We start from the raw sequence: 23,828 nt of genomic DNA on the forward strand, positions 1-23,828 counted from the left end.
TATACAAATGCAATAGTGTCTTCATGGCAAATAGATGGCTCATAATTTCTGGGATTAAAGGCAAACAGTTAAACTACCAGTTTCACACAACCAAAAGAGCACTTCTGATCTTTCAGCATATTAGTGTTATGTTGAGAACTAGATTGTGTTTTGGAAAGCAACGGGGGGGCGCTTTTATTCAGTTTCATAAACAGGAAATATTTTATAGTTTAATTATTTGTTAGTGATTGTAATACATTAGCCCCTATGAGACATACCCAGCTTCTCACAGTGTATTCAGCTACTTTTCCCTGAGCCAAAAAGCAAATTACCAGATTATAGGTGCTTAAATACTGTACTGGGGATGAATTTTGTGAAACCATCAGCGTGATCGTTTCTAGGTAATGAATCCTCGAAAAAATCCTTCTGCACAGTTACATCTTTGAAATGTAGCATGTTTTTAATCTAGTGATTTAAAAACAAAACAAAAAAGCCCGCACCTTCCTGCCGGTTAGAACCATAGGTCTGTCTCAGGCTTTGAAGCCCTAGAAGTATTGTTGACTTTTCAAAGAATAATTTTAAAGCAAGTGCAGTTTTCAGCCTAAATTTAGCAAAAGTATTTTTTCAACCAATTATAATTTTGAGTCACAGCAACATGGCTTTTGGGGGTTGGTGTGAGTTTACAGACCCTTTAAGGTGTTGGCTTAACAGTCCATCTGCCACACAAGAAGTTCAGTTGGGCAACATTCCCTGCACTGTCCATTGAACACCTAATCGTGCTAACCCCTCTTGAAGTGAGGCAATAGTTCAGGCTCCATGAACAGTCACACTTTTCTATATATTCAGTGGCTAGTAGCTTTTGTGATGGGAATGCTTATCTACTGGGAACTTGACAGAGCAATCTGATCATTTACTCTTCGCACCCTGAACAGGATTTGAAATGCAACTTGCAGGTGACATGCTCCACATTAGTTACAAATAATCAGCAATTCTAATGAGAAAAACTGCCAGAAATAATTGGTATAGCATCTTATTTCCAGTGGACATCAATAAAATTGAGTGCATAATTTAGATTTATAATTCTGAAATCCATTAACTGTCCAGACAGATAACACTTGTATTTAAATGAAGTGGGTTATGTTTTTTCTTTAAATAAAGAGGAACACTTCAAGTCAGTCAGATTTTGCTATCCCATTTTCTCCCTCAATCCTATCTATTCTATGTATTCCACACAATTTTGAATGAACACTGAATTTCATACTAGTCTACAGCATATGTACTGTCAAATGTCCTTTTAAAATGCAGAGGTGCCAACATTAAACAATACTAGACTATTGAAGGCATTTCATTAAAGTGGCGCAGAGTTTTACCAAACTCTATAAATAACACATCAGAAACACTTACATTATAGATTTATAATTATAATATGCATAATTTCTAACTTTTCAGCTGCATATTTTAGCATTTTTTCATACTCCTTTAATCATTCCTAGGGTGTGCACCAAATAATGCTAAATATTTTATGTACATCTTTTTCTCAAGAATGTCACCTGATTTTCATGAAGTTGGCTCAGAATCAAGGGGCCTAAAAATTCATGTCCAACTGTGTACCATGTCTGTGTACGCTATTACCACTACTGCCTGGAGAAAGAGGACATGGATTTCAGGCACACTTAGACTGTAAGAAATTAAACCAAAAGCATTTGTAGGATTTATAAATTTTATTTACACATGGGCCAAGGCTTCTAGGGCCCCATACGGCAGGACCCAAGGATTGGTATGTAACCTTTATCCTCCACAAACAGCCTACCAGCATGCAGGTCACATCCTGAGGGTCTGTGTATAGCTGCAGCCTGCCAGCCACACATCGGTCACACTGTGGTTTTCCTCAGGCTTAGTCACCACTTGCAGGGTGACCCCAACACATTCCAGTCCCAGATTTCCCCCCAAAACGTGCATTCTGCGCTGTCTAGCCCTCTCCTGGGCAGTCCAGATATATTAGGTCCATTGTCCCTCTAAGGGGACCAATATACAACAGTTTGCTACCCAAAATGGAGTTACCCAGACACAGTTCACAACACTGGATTAGTTTTGATTAAAGAATAAAACAAATAGTTTTTTCTCCTGACTTTCTCAAGCTGACTTGTTTTTTAAAAGGTAGAGAAAAAACACTTGAGACATACACTGTACACATGAATAACATTAAAAAGATGATGAAACCTCAGGTTAAGATTTTTTGTCCAGTTTATTTTACTTAAAGGTCCCAGCTTATAACTTGTCTTGTATTAGGAGTCCAACAACAGAACATGCTTATTTTTTTATTTAACCCTGTTTTCCTCTCAACTATAAGTATTGTTTGCACTATGGCAACCCTAGAAATATCAGTTATATTCCACTAAATCTCTCGCCAAACAATTAAAGTATCTTGTCAGCAATAAGTGTAAACTTCAGCAATTTTTATTACAAACATTAGCAGTTGAGTAAATAGCTTTTTATATCCAAGTGCATAGAAGCCAAAACAAGATATGTTCCTTCAGCTTTCAGCCAAATGTCCATATGATGTATAGCTATCCAGCTGCAACATTGGTCAGCTCTCAGAGTGTTTTGAAGCATTAGTGAGCCTCTGCCGCATCTCTTCAGCATGTGCCCTGCTCTTGGCTCGGTTTTCTTGGTACTGGAAAACAAGGAAATAAATTAATAATAAATAAATGATGTCACTGAATTTAAAATGCAGTACAAGTTTATCACTTGCAAGAAAACAAATGTTTTTGCTTGACAAATTATTAGGGCTGTCAAGTTATTAAAAAAATTAATTGAGCGATTAATTGCACAGTTAAACAACAACAGAATACCATTTATTTAAATATTTTTGGATGTTTTCTACATTTTCAAATATATTGATTTCAATTACAACACAGAATACAAAGTGTACAGTGCTCACTTTGTATTTATTCTTGATTACAAGTATTTGCACTGTAAAAAAATAGTATTTTTCAATTCACCTAATACAAGTACTGTAGTGCAATCTCTATATCATGAAAGTTGAACAAATGTAGAATTATGTACTAAAAACCGCATTCAAAAATAAAACAATGTAAAATTTTAGATCCTGCAAGTCCACTCAGTCCAACTTCTTGTTTGCGCAAACAAGTTGCAGCAGATAACGCTGCCCGCTTCTTGTTTACAATGTCACCTGAAAGAGAGAACAGGCATTCGCATGGCACTGTTACAGCCAGCGTCGCAAGATATTTACATGCCAGATGCGGTAAAGATTTGTATGTCCCTTCATGCTTCAACCACCATTCCAGGAGACATGCGTCCATGCTGATGATGGGTTCTGCTCGATAACAATCCAAAGCAGTGTGGACCGACGCATGTTCATTTCATTATCTGAGTCAGATGCCACCAGCAGAAGGTTGATTTTCTTTTTTGGTGGTTTGGGATCTGTACTTTCCACATCGGAGTGTTGCTCTTCTAAAACTTCTGAAAGCATGCTCCACACCTCATCCCTCTCAGATTTTGGAAGGCACTTCAGATTCTTAAACCTTGAGTCGAGTTCTGTAGCTATCTTTAGAAATCTCACATTGGTACCTTCTTTGTGTTTTGTCAAATCTGCAGGGAGTGTTCTTAAAATGAACACCATGTGCTGCTATAAAATACTATTGCTTTTATCAGTTTACAGTGCAAATATCTGTAATAAAAAATACATTTTTATTTCAATTACAACACAGAATACAATATAAATGAAAATGTAGAAAAACATCCAAAATATTTAATAAATTTCAATTGGTATTCTATTGTTTAATAGAGCAATTAAAACTGTGATTAACTGATTATTTTTAATCGCGATTAATTTTTTTTAGTAATTGTGTGAGTTAACTGTGATTAATCGACAGCCCTACAAATTATGTTTGCATTGACAAAATTATTTTCATTATTTCATGTTTTTATTGACTCATTTTCTTTAAAATTAACAAAGGGTCTGTTTCATAAAAAAGAGCATTTTTTCGGTCTGAAATGAGTACAAAAACTGAATAACAATTCTAGTAAGAGTACAGCATACTTGCTTATGGGGAAAACTTATCTACCAAGCCAACTCATGGATGAGAAATATAGCTATCTTTGGATCATGAAGATACGTAAAGAGGTGCACCTGTGTAGAATGTAAGCACCATGCCATGGCACTGCTCTAGAAAATTCCTCCCTAATGCTAAGATGTCCAGGATGGCTCCTCTACTTTCTGCATTTACATGAAGTTGTCCTCTTTGTAACGTAAGTATCTGTGATCCACGCATATCTGCATTTCTAAACCAAAAAGATAAGAGAGCTTTATGCTCCTACTGGTATATTTTGTCAGACAGATGATGGTTATAAATTAGGCTTGGAAAGATTAGATTTTTATTGGTAACTGTTGGGAAACATCCATTTCACCACACAAACAGGTTGATGAAAAAAATTATTTTCACTGATAACTGAAATTTAGAGATAGGCAAAGTAACAAAAATACTGTTGGAGCACTTAGTCTGATTTTAAAATATTTACTTTTTATATCTGGACATGTGATTATGACAATTTGTGTTTTGTTATAAAGCTTTAACTTTTTGAATCTCAAACTATATTGTCATTAAATAATTATTGTCTGACCCCACCTCAATTTCCTGCAACTGAAAGTTTAAGTCGAATAGAAAAAAATGCTTAAAAATAAACATTGTTATGATCTTCCAAAATTATTAAAAACAATCTAATTCCACCTAGCCTAGTTATAATGTTCCTTTAGCAGCCCAATGGCTGTGCAACACATTCCCTCACAGCATTTTGGACATTAACAGGAGCCAGCCTGCTAGAACACGCTATATTAACAGAACCTCCCCATAATGACATCTAAAGCCTGGTTTTCAGCTTAAAGGATCCAATGATCATGACCAGATGCCTGACAATGTCCCGTTCCAAAAAATCAAATTGGAATAACCCCATGAAGTTCATGAAGTCTGGAACAAATGCACAAGAGATTTGGTCATCTTCAGTGTCTTGGATGACCACAACAGATAGTCTTGGTAACTAACATCAGAACTGGCAAGAGCTCAGTAAGCTCAGGTAGGAACTTGTAGCCTACACGTAGTTCAAATTTCATTTTATTCCAGAACATTCATTCACATTTAAATAAATCCCAGACATGTCTGATGATATGGCACAAGTAAGACCACACCTAGAACACTGTGTACATTTCTGGATACCCCAGCGCACAAAGATTTGATACATTTCAGGAAAGAACATCATCATCAAAAGATTGGGGGGTTGGGACAGGAGTGGCAAGGCATTAGATATAATTTCTTCATAAATCAAAACAGCATCATTTAGCACAATTACAAAACCAAGTAAAAGTGATAGTTCTCTGAATATCTGAAAAGTATGAACACCAAAAAGGGGGAAATTAATTAGGATGACTAAAGGAGCATAGTAGAAAGAAAGTGAACAAAGGAAACTTTCCCTTATTCAGCCCACACTTTCTTAACAGGTACTCAAAGGTCTCAATAGAGAAAGACTCAACTGTGCAATAGTCTGCCAAAGAAGTGATGAAAACACTTTCACTTGAGGGATTTCATACTAGATTAGACAATGTACTGACAAATATACTTTTGGGGACAGTCTTCAGCATTAATAGGAGTCTGGACAACTTGACTTAGGTCTTTTCCATCACAGTTTGGGCCCAATTGTAGAAAACAATTTTTATTTTCATGTTAAATTTTGAAAAATGCAGTCTCTGTTAAGCAATTGCCTGTATCTGCAAAGCTTTTCTAACTTTCAAAGAGTAACAAATTGTTTTCTGCTACAGGAATTTCCATACAGCTGTAAGTCTAAGTATTGCCAGTTTTGTGTTATACATTTTAAAAGCATATCCACAGAGGGTTACTGACTACCAATACCTAATTAGAAAGTGCTTATAGTAAAATGTTTTTTATATTTCTTAAACTCAGCCCTGGTCTACACTAGACAATTAGGTCATTCTAGCAACATTGGTCAGGGCTGTGAATAATCCGCACCTTCCCGAGCTATGTAGTTAAGCTGACCTAAGTCCCTGTGTAGACAGCACTAGGTCACTAGAGGAATTCTTCCAATTGACCTAGCTACTGCTCTTGGGGAGGTGGATGTCCTACGCCGACGGGAGAATCCTTCCCGTTGGCATAGGAAGTGTCTGCATTGATGTGCTACAACACCACAGCTATGCCGCTGTAGTGTTTTAAATGTAGACAAGCCCTCAGACAACAGTGAAAATCAGTGCAGCTAAAAGCCACTATACAAGTTATTCAAGTCTGCAGTTACTGAATATTTTTGTTAGTGAAAATAAACTATGCGCAAAGATCTCGTCTAAAGGCCCTATCTAAGGAACTCTGTACACCTCATAGCTCCTGCGTGGCATGACACATTAGTTCTCTTCCCAATATTAAATCGGATATCTTTAAAAAAAAGACATTGATGACATATTTGCTATGGATTTCGTATCATAGGCAACAGCTACTTTTCACCTAAAGGAAAGCACAAGTGTGATATTTAAACAAATTTCTCTTCCAATATAAACACACACTGGGTATCAAGGGCCAATAAAAAAATATATAATTTTCTTTGGATGCAGTCCTTAGGAAGAAGGATCCTCCCAGAATTTGCCTCCACAACTAGTACTGCAGCAATACGTCTCAACAACAAAAGCATTTTGGTTTGCCCCAAAATAAGATTTTGATTAAAGTGAAGTGCATTTATAACAACACAAAACATCACACTGACTTAGATAATATTACATGCAAGTGATATTTGAACAGTTTCAAATCACTTCATACATGATTTCTCCTTGTGTAAGAAGTATATTCCACTCACAAACGTCAAGGGACTAAAACAGCTTCCTAAATGAACTAAGACTAGTACCAGAAGAGTTACATTTTAAAAAGCCAACAATGTTTGAGTTAATTTGAATGATTTTGAAAATAGAAAAATGGGCCTACTTTATGACAGAACATTGCTTTTTACACCTGGCTACCACCGAGGAAATCATGGACCCGGACCTCATTTGAAATCAACAAAACTCCAACCCCTCTCCAATACTAAAGAAAACTATGGCAAATACTATTCCCTCACCTCAAGTACATACATCTTTATAGCATATTGTTTATATTGAGCTTCCCATCATTTTATGTTAGTTGTATTTTTGCTTGAGAAGAGAAGCTTTGTTCTTAAAGTACATTGTTCCTGTTACTATATGCTTATGATTCATGTTGATAAGACAAGAAAAAAAATACTATTCTCTGGTATAGTACTTAGATTCTGCTGGTTCTAAAGTACATACTCATTCACAAATTGGCTTTTTTTTTGTTTTTTTCCCCCCATGTATATTCACAATAGTCATTTCAAATAAGATATTTTGAAATTGCTAACTGATTACACCAGCAAGCCTTTGACCCTTTCAGGGTGCTACAGTTACACTATTATATCACTGTAGCCATAATTTAAGAGAGCAGATACTTCACAGCCTTTTTTCTTTCAATGGAAGAAAAAATTAGAATTGTACTGGAAAATTGGTAAATTATAGACCTCAGTTGACCTGTGTGTAACCTCTACATTGCAATGCCTCTTGACATACCTTTAATCCGGCCAATTCAATTGTATGTGGGTATCAAAGGGATGTTAAATTGGCTGGGAGACATAAGCCCATTCACCAATGTTGATAAAAAATCAAGGAAAATGTTGTTTGAATGTTTACATCTGTCTATATCCTATACTCAATTAGCCTTAAGATCAAAGATGGATATACACTGCATGGAACTATTGACTATTTCTTGTATTGTCCTCACTTATCTGTCCATGTTTTAATGAATGGCCAGCAATTGCCTAATGTAAATCGGTATAACTGAACTATTTGTGTATGCATGAGAAGTAGGTAGTTAACTTCATACCAAAGGTCTTTGGTTTAACAATGGAGACTCACAAACTGTCTGCATTACCTATTCTTCGTCAGAGAAAAACCCATGCTGTGGCAGTAACCCTCACTGAGCTACTTTCAGCTACAAATACTGGACCATTGGAACAATCCAGCTATCTTTGATTCATTTCTGGACTGCTTGAACTCTGGCAGGGAGAGTTCTAAGCATATGGACAGAGATTCCTGGAATTGATTTTTGGGAAGCCCTAAGGACTTATGAAAAGGATTTTAAACAACTCTATATCTATGCTTTAATCTCTTTAATAACTCAACTGATTAAGAAAAGAAATCTTTGGTTAGTTTACCAAGGAGTGGCTAACAGCTGTTTCTGGTGAGATCCTAAAGTATCCAGTGACTTGGGGTGAGGGACTGGTCTTTTGGGACTAGAAGAACCCAATGTGTGGTGTTTTTTGGGTTTAATAACCTTACATCATACAGTCCAGGTTGTCTGGATGACGATAAGGGGCTGGAATGCTAAGGAGCCTGTATGTGACTCCGTGGTAAAACTAATATAGTGATCCAGGGATACACTTTTGTTACTGGCTTGGTAAAATCTAACTGTAGAATATACCACCAGTTTGGGTGTGTCTGTCCTGTTTTCTGACAGCTTGTCCTGAGTTTGGCATTCTTAGCTGTGACCCACTCTAGGCCCATGACAATATCTATTCTTATTTTTCAGTTTTATTTCACTGAGTTTGTATTATAGTTTGAGAAGGTTTTCTAAAGCATGCCATTAGAGTTCAAGTAGATGAAGTGGCATTCTCACAGATTGATAATGTAGGGCAATGCTAACCCAACTACATTTAACTGTTCAGCATTTGGCTTTTCAAAGCCACATTTTCAGAACATGGCCACTAACTTAGCACATACAACTCTGCGTTTGCACAATTCTGCATTCTATCATTTGACACACACAAATTCTGAATATTCCAGTTCTCTCATCCAGGCATAACATTACAAGTGTAAAGATCAGAGTGGATCCTGTTGTGATACCTGGGCCTACAAATTTACCCTAATTGTAAGCTCAAGTGTAAAGAGTATATGAAAGTTCATAAATGTTACAATAACTTATAACAACAAATGTTAATAGAAAGTAAGTCAAGTAGCTTTCAATAATGAATGTTATAAGCAGATGCAAGGGAACCAGACAAAGACTAAATTAATCTAAACAAAAAAATGACCCCAAATTTGGATCACAAGCCTACCCTGCATCTCCATGAGGTATGCCAAGTTTCAAAGCTAGCTGAGTAACCATGCAGGTTTTGGAGCACTTAGACTCATCCTTTAAACAGAAAGAGCTTCTCAACCCTGACTACCAGAGAGTTGGTGCTCCACTATGATTATTAACTAAACTTTTTCATTTTTCTTTTATCTGCAGTACAGTATTGTAATGAGCAGAGTCCTGAGCAGGAATGTTATACCTATAGGAATCACTTAAGGCCCAATTCTGCGACTCACTGAATAGTTCCCTGAAGCTAATAACTCATGTTAAGTCGTGCTCAACAGACAGAACTTGGTCGTTACTGTTTCATGTTGTATAATGCACAAATAGGTATCCTATGAAAAGCAAATCCCAACGAAACTGGCTTTATTTTTTTTTTTTTTTTTAAACAGGAACAATCTGTGAATTGTTAATCAGTTTCTGTTTGGAAGCATTTTATTTTGTTAGAGATGCGTGGGGGAGAGGGGTAAGGTATTACATATCTACCTACTTTTGGATCTCTAGAAAAGGCTCCTGCCTTTGGTTTAAAAAAAAAACAAACAACATCGGAGTGGAAGAGGCACTATTTCTTTTGAACATGTCGTCACAATGACTTCTGTTTTCGTGTGCATGAGAGCTGCATTAGTATTTCTGCTGAAGAGCGACCAATGTACTGTCAAGCTTAAAAACACTTACAAAGCAAGCAACAGTGCAACTGCCAAACAAGAGTGTTAATGAAAGAGACCTTTCTGGGTGATATACGGAATGGAAAAAAGTACTATAATTATTTGTAAAAAGAAAAGGAGTACTTGTGGCACCTTAGAGACTAACCAATTTATTTGAGTATCATCCGATGAAGTGAGCTGTAGCTCACGAAAGCTCATGCTCAAATAAATTGGTTAGTCTCTAAGGTGCCACAAGTACTCCTTTTCTTTTTGCGAATACAGACTAACACGGCTGTTACTCTGAAACCTATAATTATTTGTGAATCAAAAAGTACATAATGTACTTCTAGGCTATTTAACAGTGCTGCTAACCCAAAGTAAGGGTAGCAAGATAGCAAACAGATAATTACTGATTCAATTTTATGGAAGAATGAATAATATTCTAAACTTTAAAAAAATTACTTACTGGTGATTTTAACCAGTGCTTTATATAATATCAGAGTCTACATTTAACTGAAAAAGTATCCAAGTTAGGCCACTATCCTGCAACTGGATCCACAAAGGTGGACATCTATGCCCTTATGGCACTCTGTTGGCTTCAGCAGCAGTCTGCGCAAGCTCAGAGGTCTGTCCACAGGGATCCATTTTCAGGATTGGAGCCTACTACTGATTACAGAAATAAGACTCCTGGCAGAGGACTTTGATTTGGTATCTTTGCACAGATGGGTCCTAGCCTGGTCTCTCACTTTGCACATACTATTTTCCATGCACAGACCTTTGTCACAACAAATTGTATACTAGATAAAAAGGACACAACTGCACTGTTGCTATCCACTTTAATATAACCTTTGAAAACTTTAAGTATTTCAGTTACACTTTAAGTTAGTACCTTACCTCCTTCTTTAAGCATTTCCGCATCTCACGGTCAAGGTCATTGCAGTGGCCAAAAAATCTCAAAAAGTTGTGCTAAGTATTTATGGGAGAGAAAACACAATTTGCCATGTTATATAATTCAAAGTTTCTGCTTGAAAAGCATTACAGCTTCTTAGAAATTTATTTGTAGCTTATATTGTGTTCTATTCTTCCTTCCACTTCCTCTCTTGTAGAAAAGTCGTTTTGTAATGGATTTGATTTTTTTTTTTTTAAGGTGTGCTGAGTTTCAAGAGAATTTACTCTATCTAAAAATCAGAGCTACTTCTTTGGAAGTGTTGTTACTCTGTTAGGGCCCAAACTTTGGTGGTGCTTACCCTTCTATTTACTTTACTGGGAGTTGTACAACATGCGTTAGAAGGCACTCAACACATTTCAGGATCAGACTCTTAAATAAGATATACAAATTGAAGTCAGATGCATGGCTCATTGGCAACATATTTAAAGCATGTACTTATTAACTTGAAGGCCAATTCTGTAATCTTTACTCACCAAACAGTATAGCTAATTTCAGTGGAACTGCTCGTGTGTGTAAAAGTCTCTGGAACAGATTCTTCCGACTAGAGACGGTTGCAACCATTGCGGAGGGGATGTGCTCAATCCCCAGGATAAGGCACAGTGTACACTGCTTCTCCTTCATAGCTCTAAGAAGTGTAAATCCAGAACTACAGTTTCAGATTAAACTGCATACCATCCTGACCACATAAGAGTGTGCTGCTTGTCCAAAATATCTGCAGCTGCTATACAGAGGGAGACTGGTACTACAGAAGTGGCCATAACCCAAAAGAGAAGAGAAGGTAAGCCCCTCCAACCTACCGTTCAGATCAGCCCTAATTTCCCATTTCATCAAGCCCATGACTTGAGACTGCATTCTCTCTGGTTAGGAGTCAAATCACGGCAATTTCTGAGGCTTCATATATATTTAAATCTTATCTCATTTCAAAGATACTAATGGGGAAACTATGGCCATTGTTCCGATTGGCTGTCTATAGCTATCTTCCCCAAGTAAGTCAAGTGTCTGCCATGAAAGTAAGGCACCTAAAAGAAAACACTTTTTGAAGCAATGTCACATCAGCCAAAGAGCATTGTCCAAAAATATGCCCACAACTCCTAAAAGTGCCATTTTCACAGAATGATAATCAAGATGACAGTACCAAGTGGTTTGGCAGTAGAATGCTACATAAGACATCCAAATTACGCAAAAACCTATAAAAACTCAAATTCAAAAATACTTGCAGCTATAGGCTGGACTGAGTCTGCTTGGTCCACCGTGTGCAGAACACATCAGTAGCAAAATAGAATGTGAAGCAGGAAACAGAGTACAAAGAGGGTTTGGTACACAGGGATGGCTCTAAAAAAAAAAAAAAAAAGACTGGTCTTTCCTGTAACTCCCTTTTTACCCCAGCTTCCTTACCCATGCCATTCAATATGGAGGTGCTATAAGGAGCACAGAAACTGAAAAAGTATGGCGAAGTCCAATACATCTCTGCTAAAGTTTAGTATGCATATATATTTAGTATGCATATATTAGCCTGTATGTGAGTGGTATATAGAGACCATGTTAAATGTTAGTATAAATCATGTTAGTAATTAGTTTTACAAAAATCAGCTTCTATGAAGAAAAAATTTTGACTGTTGGACTCTAGGCTATTTAAAATAGAAACCAGACACTTGCTTCTCATTTAAATTGTACCAAATACTTTTATTTGCATTCCTGTGATTTATAAGCAAACATATGATTTATACATATGTGGGGTGGGATACCATTAATGCGTGCGTTAAATTTCAGCCAGAGTTACAAATTTCAGAGTTATAGACTCCTGGGAATAGGAGGGGGTAATGAAGATGCTGACAGACACTTCACTGTAGCAGTGCTATAGTTAATTAGTTTATACCTGTGTATTTAATAGGAGGACATCAGATGACACCACATGCAGCAATTGCATGTGATAAGCCCTCACTCTCCCCAATTTGTACTCTACTACAAGCAAATCATGTTTAAAAAGAACGTTTTCATTTTTAACTAGTACAGACTTTGTTTAATTCGTAACAGAATATACCCTATATTTGCACTTTGATTTTTATGTGAGCTCTCATACCAGGCTTACGCCATTCTTCCCAAGGTGCACTGCTGCAAGCTATTATTCAACATGAATATTCTGCAGAGCATTTAAGATGCAGTAGTTCACTCACACTGTCACCTAAAGTCTCTTCCTTTCATATAAACATTTGGTTCACAGGGTTTCCAACTAAGAAATTTAGTTGACAGACAGAATTAATTCAATAAATTTGGAATGATAACATTTCCACAGAGCCTTATTTAGCGGGAGGGAAGGAATTTGGAAATATTTCACATAAGTGTGTTATGTTACAATACCATCCACCCCATATATCCATGACATAATCCCTTTAGCAAAAGGAATTCTCTTTCTTGTGAATCACATGAACATGCCAATAGCCAACCCTCCCTGAATCCGTCCGCCCTGCAAATTAAGTAAAATATGAATGGGGAGAAAATGATATCCTGTTTGTGTCTGACTATCACAAGTGAACACCTCCACACACAAATGGTAAGAAAATTCATAGGTCATGACTGCAATTGTTACCCTTAACTCGACACCTTTATGTTTAGAACTGGACACTACAGTTTACCTCACCAGTATAAAATACCACAACAGCAAGCAACTCATCACACAGTATAAAAGGGCCAATATTTAGCACATAAATTAAGCCTTCGTAGGGATGTAAATTTGTTTTAGCATGGTAGTGCGATATTATAGTACCAAATAGTTGTTTACAGTATGTCAAAAATAGACAATATTTTACAAGTACAAAAATGTTATAGATTTACATTTATATTTAGATACAGTGCATCATCCAAGTGCAAACGTGTGCTTACTGTATATATGTACATACATGGACACCAATTATCTCCCAGAGGCTTTTGTCTTCCTGAATTAGAAGAATTCAAAATTCATTTTTTAAAGTAAATATTACACTCCTCTGGCTAGTCTTTTAGTGTTAGCAACCATTTTTTCCAGTATGGGAAAGAGCTAAATTATTTCTAGTGAAGTAGCACAGAAATATTTCCATGCAGACACACTGATTGTCAAAGTTTCAGCCCAAATGTTTTACAACTTCTGTACAACCATACGTGCCCATTTAGAAATCCAAGCATCTATTTTGCAGTTAGCACATTTTAAGTGTGAAACAAAAAAAGGCTTTGAAAAAAACAAAAAACAAATACTGTTCAACTATTAACCACTGTAGATTTTTTGACATGGTACAAAACATATTACAAAACTTCAGTACAGATTCATATTTTTGTATGTCTGTACATACTTTTGATTGAAACACATTAATACAGTACATCCTCACTTAAAGTCATCCTGGTTAACATTGTTTCGTGGCTGATCTATTAGAGAACATGCTCATTTAAAGTTGCGCAATGCTCCCTTATAACGTTGTTTGGCAGCCGCCTGCTTTGTCCACTGCTTGCAGAAAGAGCAGCCCATTAGAGCTAGCTGGTGGGGGCTTGGAACCAGGGTGGACCGGCAGCCCCCCATCAGCTCCCCACTCTCCTAAGTTCCCTGTGCAGCAGCTTCCCAGCAGGCTATCAATTGCCAGGCAGTTCAGCTGTCCCACCCCCGCACTGCTGTGTGCTGCTCCTGCCCTCTGCCTTGGAGCTGCTCCTGGGAGCCTCCTGTTTGCTGTGCAAGGGGTTGGGGGAAGAGGAGTGCTGATGTCAGGCTGTCCCCACCCCACTCCTGTACCTCATCTCGACAGAGCTGGGGCGGAAGGGGGCGGGAGAAACATGACAGGGCTCAGGAGGGAGGGAGCTTGCTGACAGCAGCTGCTGTCTCAACTTGCTGATCTACTTAAAAAGGCAGTGTACTTAGGTGTCAGCATACTTAAAGGGGCAATGCGCGTCTCTCACACATTGCGTGTATCTCTGTCTCTCTCTGCCATGCTGTCTCCCCTCCCTCCATTCCTGCTGCCTTGTAGAGTGTGAGGCTAACTAACAACGTGTTAACCCTTGAAGGCTCAGCTGAATGCTAGTTCATCATTTAGCAGTAAAGCATTCCCTGGGAAATATCCCACCCTCTGACTCCATCACCTCAACCAAGCTTCACGATCATTGCTGTGTACAGTATTAAATGGTTTGCTTAAAACTTATACTGTGTGTGTGTCTTTTGTCTGGTAAAAAAAAATTTCCCTGGAACCTAACCCCCTCATTTACATTCATTCTTATGGGGAAACTGGATTTGCTTAACATCGTTTCGCTTAAAGTACCATTTTTCAGGAACATAACTACAACGTTAAGCGAGGAGTTACCGTATTAAAGGTAATCTCAGAATGTAGCAGTTGCAGCATATATCTCAGCCTTATTTAATTATAGCATGCAAGTGTGTGCTATGTGCCTCACAACACAGATAAAGATTGCATGATCCCTGCCTGGAGGAAGCTTACTAATTTCAGACACAATGCAACAAGGGGAGTTACAAGGCATAGAAAGAAGAACAGGGGTAACATCAATAAGATTATGTGCTTACTCAGTGAAGGCTAGTGTATAGCATGAAGGAATAACAAAGCTATTTTTAAACATATAACTAAGATATGGGACTTATTTTATTTCTTGTAGGCATCATACAAGGACTGAGTCTTCACGAGGAATTTTGGAGGAAAAATGGTAACAGCCTTATGGACCGGCTTGTGAAGTTCATTCTATTTGTTACTCCTGGGGGAATTCTACGCCAAAAAAATTTAAATTGTGCAAAATTCTACATATTTTGTCAAAACAACACAATATAATCACCCAGTTTCAATTATTTTGGTAATTTATTTCAAAATACCTGTCAACAAGTATGTCAACAATACAGACAACAGCAAAAAAGATTCTCCCAGGAGTAGAGAGTTAAAGAAACCCCTACAACAACTCAGTTCCAGTTGTGGGGTACTGCAGAGGGCAGTGTGGGGTCCCCAGAGCCCAGACACCTGCATTCCCATCCCCCAAGACCCCAGTTGCAGGGCACCCCCTGGCCCAGTCACCCACACCCCCTTCCCCTAGAGCCGAGCCACAGGGCACCCTCTGGCGCAGAAACCAACCCTTTTCCCCTTCCCCACAGAGCCCAGCTGTGGGACAGTCCCCAGACACCAGCCTCCCCTCCCCACAGATCCCAGCCATGGGGCAGCCCCCAGCCCAGGCACCAGCACTCACAGAGCCTTTAGGATCTCTCCAGGGGACATGGTGTGGTGCAGCCTTGCCCTTCCTCACCCTTTGCCAGTGCTGGTTGGGTCTCCCAAGCCCTCTCCCATCCCCGGAGAATGAGGACCAAAGAGCATACAGCCCTCAGCCCTGCCATGCTGGGTGCTCCACTCACTGCAAGCTGCATTCTACAGAGTCCTGCAGCCCCTAGTGGTGGCCAGAAATTCTGCAGGAAAAACAGGGAATTCTGCAACATTCTGCATTCTACAGAGGCGCAGAATTCTAACAGGAGTAAAAACGTGTGTAGAAGAGCAGCAAGAAAGTATGGAGACAGCTGTGTGAGAGAAGAGGACAAAATGGGCCCCAAAGCTGGCAACACTGGCAGAACACAAAGTGTGACAGCAGTATGTGAAGGCTGCAGTAGCTGAATCTAGTGCCTATCTAGACAAAGGCAGAGTAATCTGGGGGGAAACATTAAGAAAGAAAGACAGAAAGACAGAAAGAAAGCCATTTTAGCAAAAAATATTATTTCAATGGGAAAAATAAATAAAGCCAAAAAAAGATTAGAGGATGACTATTATCAGTCCTCTATGGGGGAGCACAATGAAAAAATGACCAGATAAAGTTAAACCAGTGAAGAAGAAACTGCATGCCACAAGATGTCTGGACATGTTCTCTCCACAACAAACTTCATGCTTTTTCAGATTCATCTCCCTTAGTACATGTTTCCATAGATCTAGTATGAATTATTAATGGAGAGCAAGACATTGATAGGAAATTGTACTCTGCTTCCGGATATTGCAAATAAAAAGGGGGGGAAATGAGTAACATGAAGTCAGGATAAGAAAAATGTTTCATATGAAACTTCACAATTTCTTTTTAAGACTGCTTACCTGAATTATTCTTGTTTCACAAGTGAACCTTTTCAGGTAATAACAAGGAGTCCGGTGGCACCTTAAAGACTAACAGATTTATTTGAGCATAAGCTTTTGTGGGTAAAAATCCCACTTCTTCAGATACATGGAGTGAAAATTACAGATGCAGACAAATATACTGACACATGAAGAGAAGGGAGTTACCTCACAAGTGGAGAACCAGCGTTGACAGGGCCAAGATCTTTATTAAGCATTCTTAAAACTACAATACCCACCTGGGGAAATGAGGAAACAGATTGACAGAACAAGACGGGTACCCAGAAATCACCTACTACAGGACAGGCCCCACAAGGAAAATAACAGAACACCACTGGCCATCACTTACAGCCCCCAGCTAAAACCTCTCCAGCACATTATCAACAATCTACAACCTATCCTGGAAAACGATTCCCCACTCTCCCAGATCTTGGGAGACAGGCCTGTCCTCGCTTACAGACAGTCCCCCAACCTGAAGCAAATACTCACCAGCAACTACACACCATACCATAGATATACTAACCCAGGAACCAATCCCTGTAGCAAATCTCGTTGCCTACTCTGTCCCCATATCAACGCTAGCAACACCATCAGAGAACGCAACCAAATCAGCCACACCATCAGAGGCTCATTCACCTGCACGTCTACTAATGTTATATACGCTATCATGGGTCAGCAATGCCCCTCTGCCATGTACATTGGCCAAACCAGACAGTGCCTACGTAAAAGAATAAATGGACACAAATCGGACATCAGGAATGGTAACATACAAAAGCCAGTGGGAGAACACTTCAATCTTCCTGGACATTCTATAAGAGATTTGAAAGTAGCTATACTTGAACAAAAAAACTTCAGAAACAGACTTCAAAGAGAAACAACAGAACGAAAATTCATTTGCAAATTTCACACCATTAATTTGGGCTTGAATAGGGACTGGGAGTGACTGGTTCATTACAGAAGCAGCTTTGCCTCTCCTGGAATTGACACCTCCTCATCTATTGTTGGGAGTGATCTACATCTATCCTGATTGAATTGGCCCTGTCAACACTGGCTCTCCACTTGTGACGTAACTCCCTTCTCTTCATGTGTCAGTATATTTATGTCTGCATCTGTAATTTTCACTCCATGCATCTGAAGAAGTGGGGCTTTTACCCACGAAAGCTTATGCTCAAATAAATCTGTTAGTCTTTAAGGTGCCACCGGACTCCTTGTTGTTTTTGTGGATACAGTCTAACACGGCTACCCCCTGATATTTTTCAGGTAATGTGCACCTCACTTCAGTTTGAAAGATGTTATTGTACTCCCACAGTATTATTTTATACTATAGGTATGCTATATGCTCTGGAAATTTAGGAGTGAGAGCAAGCTAAAAAAGCAGAATTATTCTTTCCCCTCTCTTCCACTAGCAATCAAATTTATTTGTCAAATAAGACTGATCAAAGAACATATCTTGTTAACTTCTAAACATGTAAAGTTTCAGCTTCACTGTAATATGAAAAGGCTGTAGTCATAAATGACTAACTGTTTATTCAAAGAAAAGGAAGGGTTCCATTACAGCTGCAAGAGCGAGCTGGAGGTAAGTGTGTATGTATTCTACCAAATTAAAGCCAAGTTCGTTATCCATCTGCAGCGTAATCAGAAGGAAGTGACATGCTTCTCGCTGCAAATGCAAAAAGAGATCAAACAGTTGCACAAAGGGTGTGAGAGAGGCAACACCTCAACTCTCAGAAGTGAGACTATGCCTGCTGTATATGTGCACTTGAGATATTTCTTTTCTGGTGCAGCATCCTGCCAGGGACTTCATTTGGACAAACAGTAATGAATCCTAATCTTAAGATCTATAAGTATGCCATCTGCAAGCCCAGCTGAGAGACAGAACAGCAAGGGAAAGTTACAAAAATAGCAAGAGTGACAGGATGACAGACCTGAAGACAATGTGAAGAAACTCCCCTGAAAGTATATCATTTCACGTGGAGCCAACCCTTTATGGAAAGTTAGAGGAGAGTTTAGAATGTCTCAGACTGGACATGAAATTGATGAGAACAGATGAGGTAACTAGGAAGACATCAGATTTAGTCATCAAGTATAAAGATTTTGAAGTCAACTTATTTTTATAGATTCAGAGAATGATTGAGGAAATCTGAAATCCTGGCTTCATATTATGGAGTTAAACAGCTTATCAGACCAAGCATGTACCATCAAATTAATGGATATTGCTGAGGAAGATGTGCAATAGAAAAGTAGGATATATTCTTTAGTCATAGATTTGCATGGAATTTGACTGTTACACCAGTTTAAAACTTTGGTCTTGGTCTCTCTTACAATTATTTATCAAACTTCAAGATACATTCAAAAGAAATGCATTGTCATGATAAGCTGAGATGGCTCTCAATCAAACCTTTACGTATCTTCTTTCATATACCATGGAGTCTTGTATTCGCTCTAGAGACTGATTACATTCATGACAACTTCTTGAATTCTGAGATTTTCCTTACGTTTTAAAGTATACTTTGTTGAGATGTTTTGGGATCCACTATATATATAAAATAAGTGGATTTTCAAGTTTAGTGAGACCTATTATATTTAAACTCCTTGAAGCTGAAGCACACCAATGGACATTGTGTAAGTGAAATTAAGTTCCAGCTTGAAAAGAAATTTTACTGCTTTAAATCTAGTTAACATGGAGTCTGCGATGAGAGTAAAACGCCATCTTTTTTATGGGTCAACTTATGGAAATTCAGTTTTTCCAGGACGGGTGTCACTCTCATAATAGTGAAGTGCTTGTAAAACCCTATGTTCTATAGCTGACAGTTGCAAGAAATACAGGCCTTTTTAAAGCTCTCACTTGGCACAACAATAGTTTATCTTTCAAAAGTGTCTAAGGTAACATTGCGCAAATAGCATGCTTGACAGCTTCTATCCAACAAATATGAACTTCGTACAGTAGACATGCTTCAGGTCAGCAATGAAATACATTAAACTGAGTTCTGTGCAGATGTTTAACCACACTGCCCAATTCAAGTTATCACTTTTAAGAGTATTGAATTCAGCTACATAGAAGCTTACGCTCATGGCAATTTAGTTAAGTAATGGCCAGAGTTTTCAGTGACTCAGACACTGAGGGTGAAGTCAGTGAAATATGAAATTCCAAAGTAAGATATTTCAATAAATTCTTTTAAAGTTTAGATAAAAACATCATTTCCTTATGACTGAACTGTCTGTGATAGACATTTTCTCTTCATAGCAGAAACTCAAGAGTGTGCAAACACCTCTCTTTTCATAGTTATGCACAAAGCTGAAAGAACCAATTAAGTCCTTCTTCACCCAAGGAGAAATTGTCTTTCAGTCAAACCAAGAACACATTCTGAAAAAAATATAATCCTTTGCATCAATTTATTACCACTACTCTTAATCCTTTAGCACCTTAAATAGGCAATGAACCCGGGCAACTCACTGTTGCCAAGGAGTTCAAGTAGAAGAGCATATTCAAATCAAGTCCTTTCTAAAGCTAATAGACAGTTTTATTAGACATATTGTGCCAACCTATACAACATAAAATTATAAGAGGAAAGCAGAGTAACAATAATTCCAACAATGAAAGGAATAAAACAGGCTTCTCTGGTCAAAGTTTATTCGCCAAATCAGTTTACACACCACTAGGCAGAACAAACCAAAGGGAACTAATTTTCTTCTCTGTCACCCATTTCACCGGCAATGCTATTTACAGTATTTTTTTAAGGTGATTACAAAATCCACACATTAGGATTCTGCAGTGTCTAAATAAAAATGTGTTTTGGTTTTACTTCTACTGTCCCATTAAACGTGAGCAGCTATCATTTTATTGGCAAAACTCCTTTGATATTGCTGCAGTTGATATGGAGAGGAACTTCCTAACATGGTTTTAGTTATTAGGTACCTGGTTAGAATCCTGCTTGCTTTTATTTAACTTGGCTGAGGAAAACTGTATGCCCATGCAACACCTCAGACTACCTAGATCATTTAGACTGCACAGACAAATGAGGCTGCAGAATTTGGAGAAAATACAGAGAATATACCCTGGACACTCCATTCCAATTTAAGAATTTGCAGCTATTCTAGGCAAGGCTCCCTCATAATAATTCAAGAATTTAGAGAGAGCACAAGAACAGAAGATTTAAACAGAGCATACTGTGGTCAAATAGTATTAAGTGAGAACTTGAGTAACAAATTCCAGTGGACTAGGACTTTAAATTGATGAGCAGTGACACAAATTAAATGAAGTTGGGGAAAACGGCTGTCTTTAACAGTAATTATCTGTTCCTACATACAGTATAAAGGCAAAACTTGTATGGAAATTAATGAAGTGTGCCCTTTAGTACTGGAAGTTATCCTCTAAAGGGCTGCTAGAGAAATTGGGCTGACTATCTAGATTGTGAATGAAAACTAATCTCTTGTGTTTAGTGAGCTAAATTAGGGAAGGTGTGGGTCACACTACTTAATAAGTAGTTTGGGATGATACTGCCCACAGAATTGTTCAAGTTCCCATGAGGACAGAGTTAGAGCTATGACAGTGTCAAAGAGTTTACTACACAATCCCCACTCATTGTTTGGTTGAGTGCACATTTAGGCACCAATAGAAAGTTTTCAGCACATGTAAATTTCAGATTATCTCTATTTTAAAAGGCAGATTGAAGCAATAATCCAAAAAAGGATAAGTTACCAATTTTTGTAGTTTAAGAATGTATTGTTGCCACAACATTATTTACAGAGGCTCTACAGTCCATCAACCTACATCCAAAGGATAAGATTCTGATCTCTTATTCATGGTGAGTAATACCTTTATGATATGAGCAGTCCCATTGAACGCAAAGCAGCTATTTGTGGAGTAAAATACCCTGAATAAGGCTATTAATCAGAATCTGGCCCAAAAAACTTGAGTCAGACCTCTGTGTCATCACAAAGGAGGCCATTCCTTAGTTTATTTTCATAGTGGAGCGATATTACAGTCTTATCTGTCCTCATTTTGGTGCAATTACAACCTGTTCAAATAATGTACAATGTATTAATCTGAAAAATATTCCTGTCCATTTTGCTTAATCTTTGTGTGATTTATTTACAAATAAACCAAGATACACCACCAAACAGGAGAATGATTGCACAAACTTATAAAAAAAATCCCTACATACATTATATCCCAAAGTACACTATAACAACATTGTTTGCATTGGACAGTATGTATTATTACTACAGACAAGGCCAAACAGCCTGCCTGGAGTAGCTGTTGTCCCCTCACTTAACCTCTGACAGCAAGGAAGGAAGAAATTCACATATGGATGGGTCCAGATCTCACCAGCTTTCCTAGCTCTAACTCATTTTCAGGAGGAGATCACACTTTTTTATTAGGTTTAATTAAAATATGTATTTATAAATTAAAAGTTTGAAGTACTGGCGCCTTTTATTGTGAACTAGTGTCTTACTATTTTGAAACATGAGAATGAAATTAAATGAGCAGAGTTTTTAAAGTAACCACAAATTATACAGGGTATGCACAGCTGAAATAGAGGAACCAGAAGTTCTTTGTATATTTTAACTTTCAGTACTATTGTAATGATTTCACATAATTTACGGCATCTGACAGACATATGAAGCCAAAAGAATGTCAGCGGAAGAGTCCCACACTCATGTATTGCCAATCTATCATGAATTAAAACTATTCCACTAATATTTCATATTGAAGGACTTCAAGACCCAATAGGATTGTCACATAAATGCTCAGACCTTTCATTCTCAATTACAGTTCTACTGACACCACTTTGCAGAAGTGGCCCTTGACTATTTAAATACGAATGGATATTTATCAGTTCTTAAATGGGAGTGCCTATTATGCCTCTTCACATCTTAAAGCAAGTGCTGACATGATGCAAATATATTAATTTTTGTCCGGCAGAACATGTCATGTTCTCCCACACTGCTAGTAAAAAACACTTAAAACTAAGTCCATACTTAAGATATTTTGTTGCGATTTATACATCACAGCCATTTTAAAAAACTGGTTAAATGATCAAATTGAAAATCAGATTTCTCCAAATATTTTGCATGTACGAGAAATATAAGTAACATCTAGGAACTACAACTAAAACTAGTTAGCTTTCCATATTTGATTAATTGCTTAGTCAATTTCACCATTTCCCTTCAGTGTTCTTTCAGAGTAGGCTAAGGTTCTGATCAGCCTTAAATTTGATCCCAATACCTTCTATGTTACTAGTCCATTTCAAGTTTATGCAGTTTTGAATGTAACATTTTTATTTCTGAAGCTATTTAAAAACTCTAGTAGAAACATTAGAGGAAAGGAGATGAATGCATTTAGTAGTTTCAATAAATTCTAAAGCAACAGATTCCATGCAAAGATTCAAATGTGATGTTTGAACAACCTGAGATGAAGATATTTCATTCTATGTGTAATAGGGCAAGCCACTGTTTTGCTCATTAAGATTCAATATTTAAATTTATTCTTTGTCTCAGTGAAAACAATTGAAATTAAATGGACTTTTTGTGTCTTGATATAGAAATATTTCTGCATACAACACTGATTTAGAAAATAATTTAGCAATGATATAGCATACAGCAGATACATTATTTAGTTTTTGAATATAGAGGATGATCCTTCTACATTAAGATTTACTGCACAGCCAATGAAAATGTAAAGTTTTTTTTCCAAGTGGGTGATCTCAAGTTTCTACTTGCTTGAAAAAATGAAGGATCTCTGAGCCACTTCACAGAAATGTGTTTGATTATATATTTAGATGGTGCTGATTGATCCATATTAAAATATAGAAGTCTAACAGCAGATCTCATTGAAATCCCAGCAACTGTTTAAATTTTCAACTCTCCACATAGCGGGTGTCAGGCACCTGTGCAGAGTCAGGCACTCTGCATTTTCTTATCACTGTCAATAGACTTAGAGCACCTACTTTCAAACAGACTGAAC

General features: G+C 37.7%; 1 protein-coding gene across 6 annotated transcripts in view; it reads right to left on the reverse strand.

Annotated features, from left to right (window-relative positions):
- Window positions 1–2,420: 2,420 nt before the first annotated feature.
- CMC2 (C-X9-C motif containing 2) overlaps window positions 2,421–23,828 on the reverse strand; it is a 47,982-nt gene continuing 26,574 nt past the window's right edge. For all 6 annotated transcript variants that reach the window (XM_073308015.1, XM_073308017.1, XM_073308018.1 and 3 more), the window contains 2 exons: window positions 10,709–10,780; window positions 2,421–2,653 (listed from right to left, as the gene is read on the reverse strand). In XM_073308015.1, coding sequence (XP_073164116.1) covers window positions 2,567–2,653; window positions 10,709–10,780 — 159 coding nt within the window. In that variant the 3' untranslated portion in view covers window positions 2,421–2,566. The remainder of the gene's footprint in view (window positions 2,654–10,708; window positions 10,781–23,828) is intronic.

The sequence above is a fragment of the Lepidochelys kempii genome, chromosome 12 (assembly GCF_965140265.1).
Source record: "Lepidochelys kempii isolate rLepKem1 chromosome 12, rLepKem1.hap2, whole genome shotgun sequence".
NCBI lineage: Eukaryota > Metazoa > Chordata > Testudines > Cheloniidae > Lepidochelys > Lepidochelys kempii.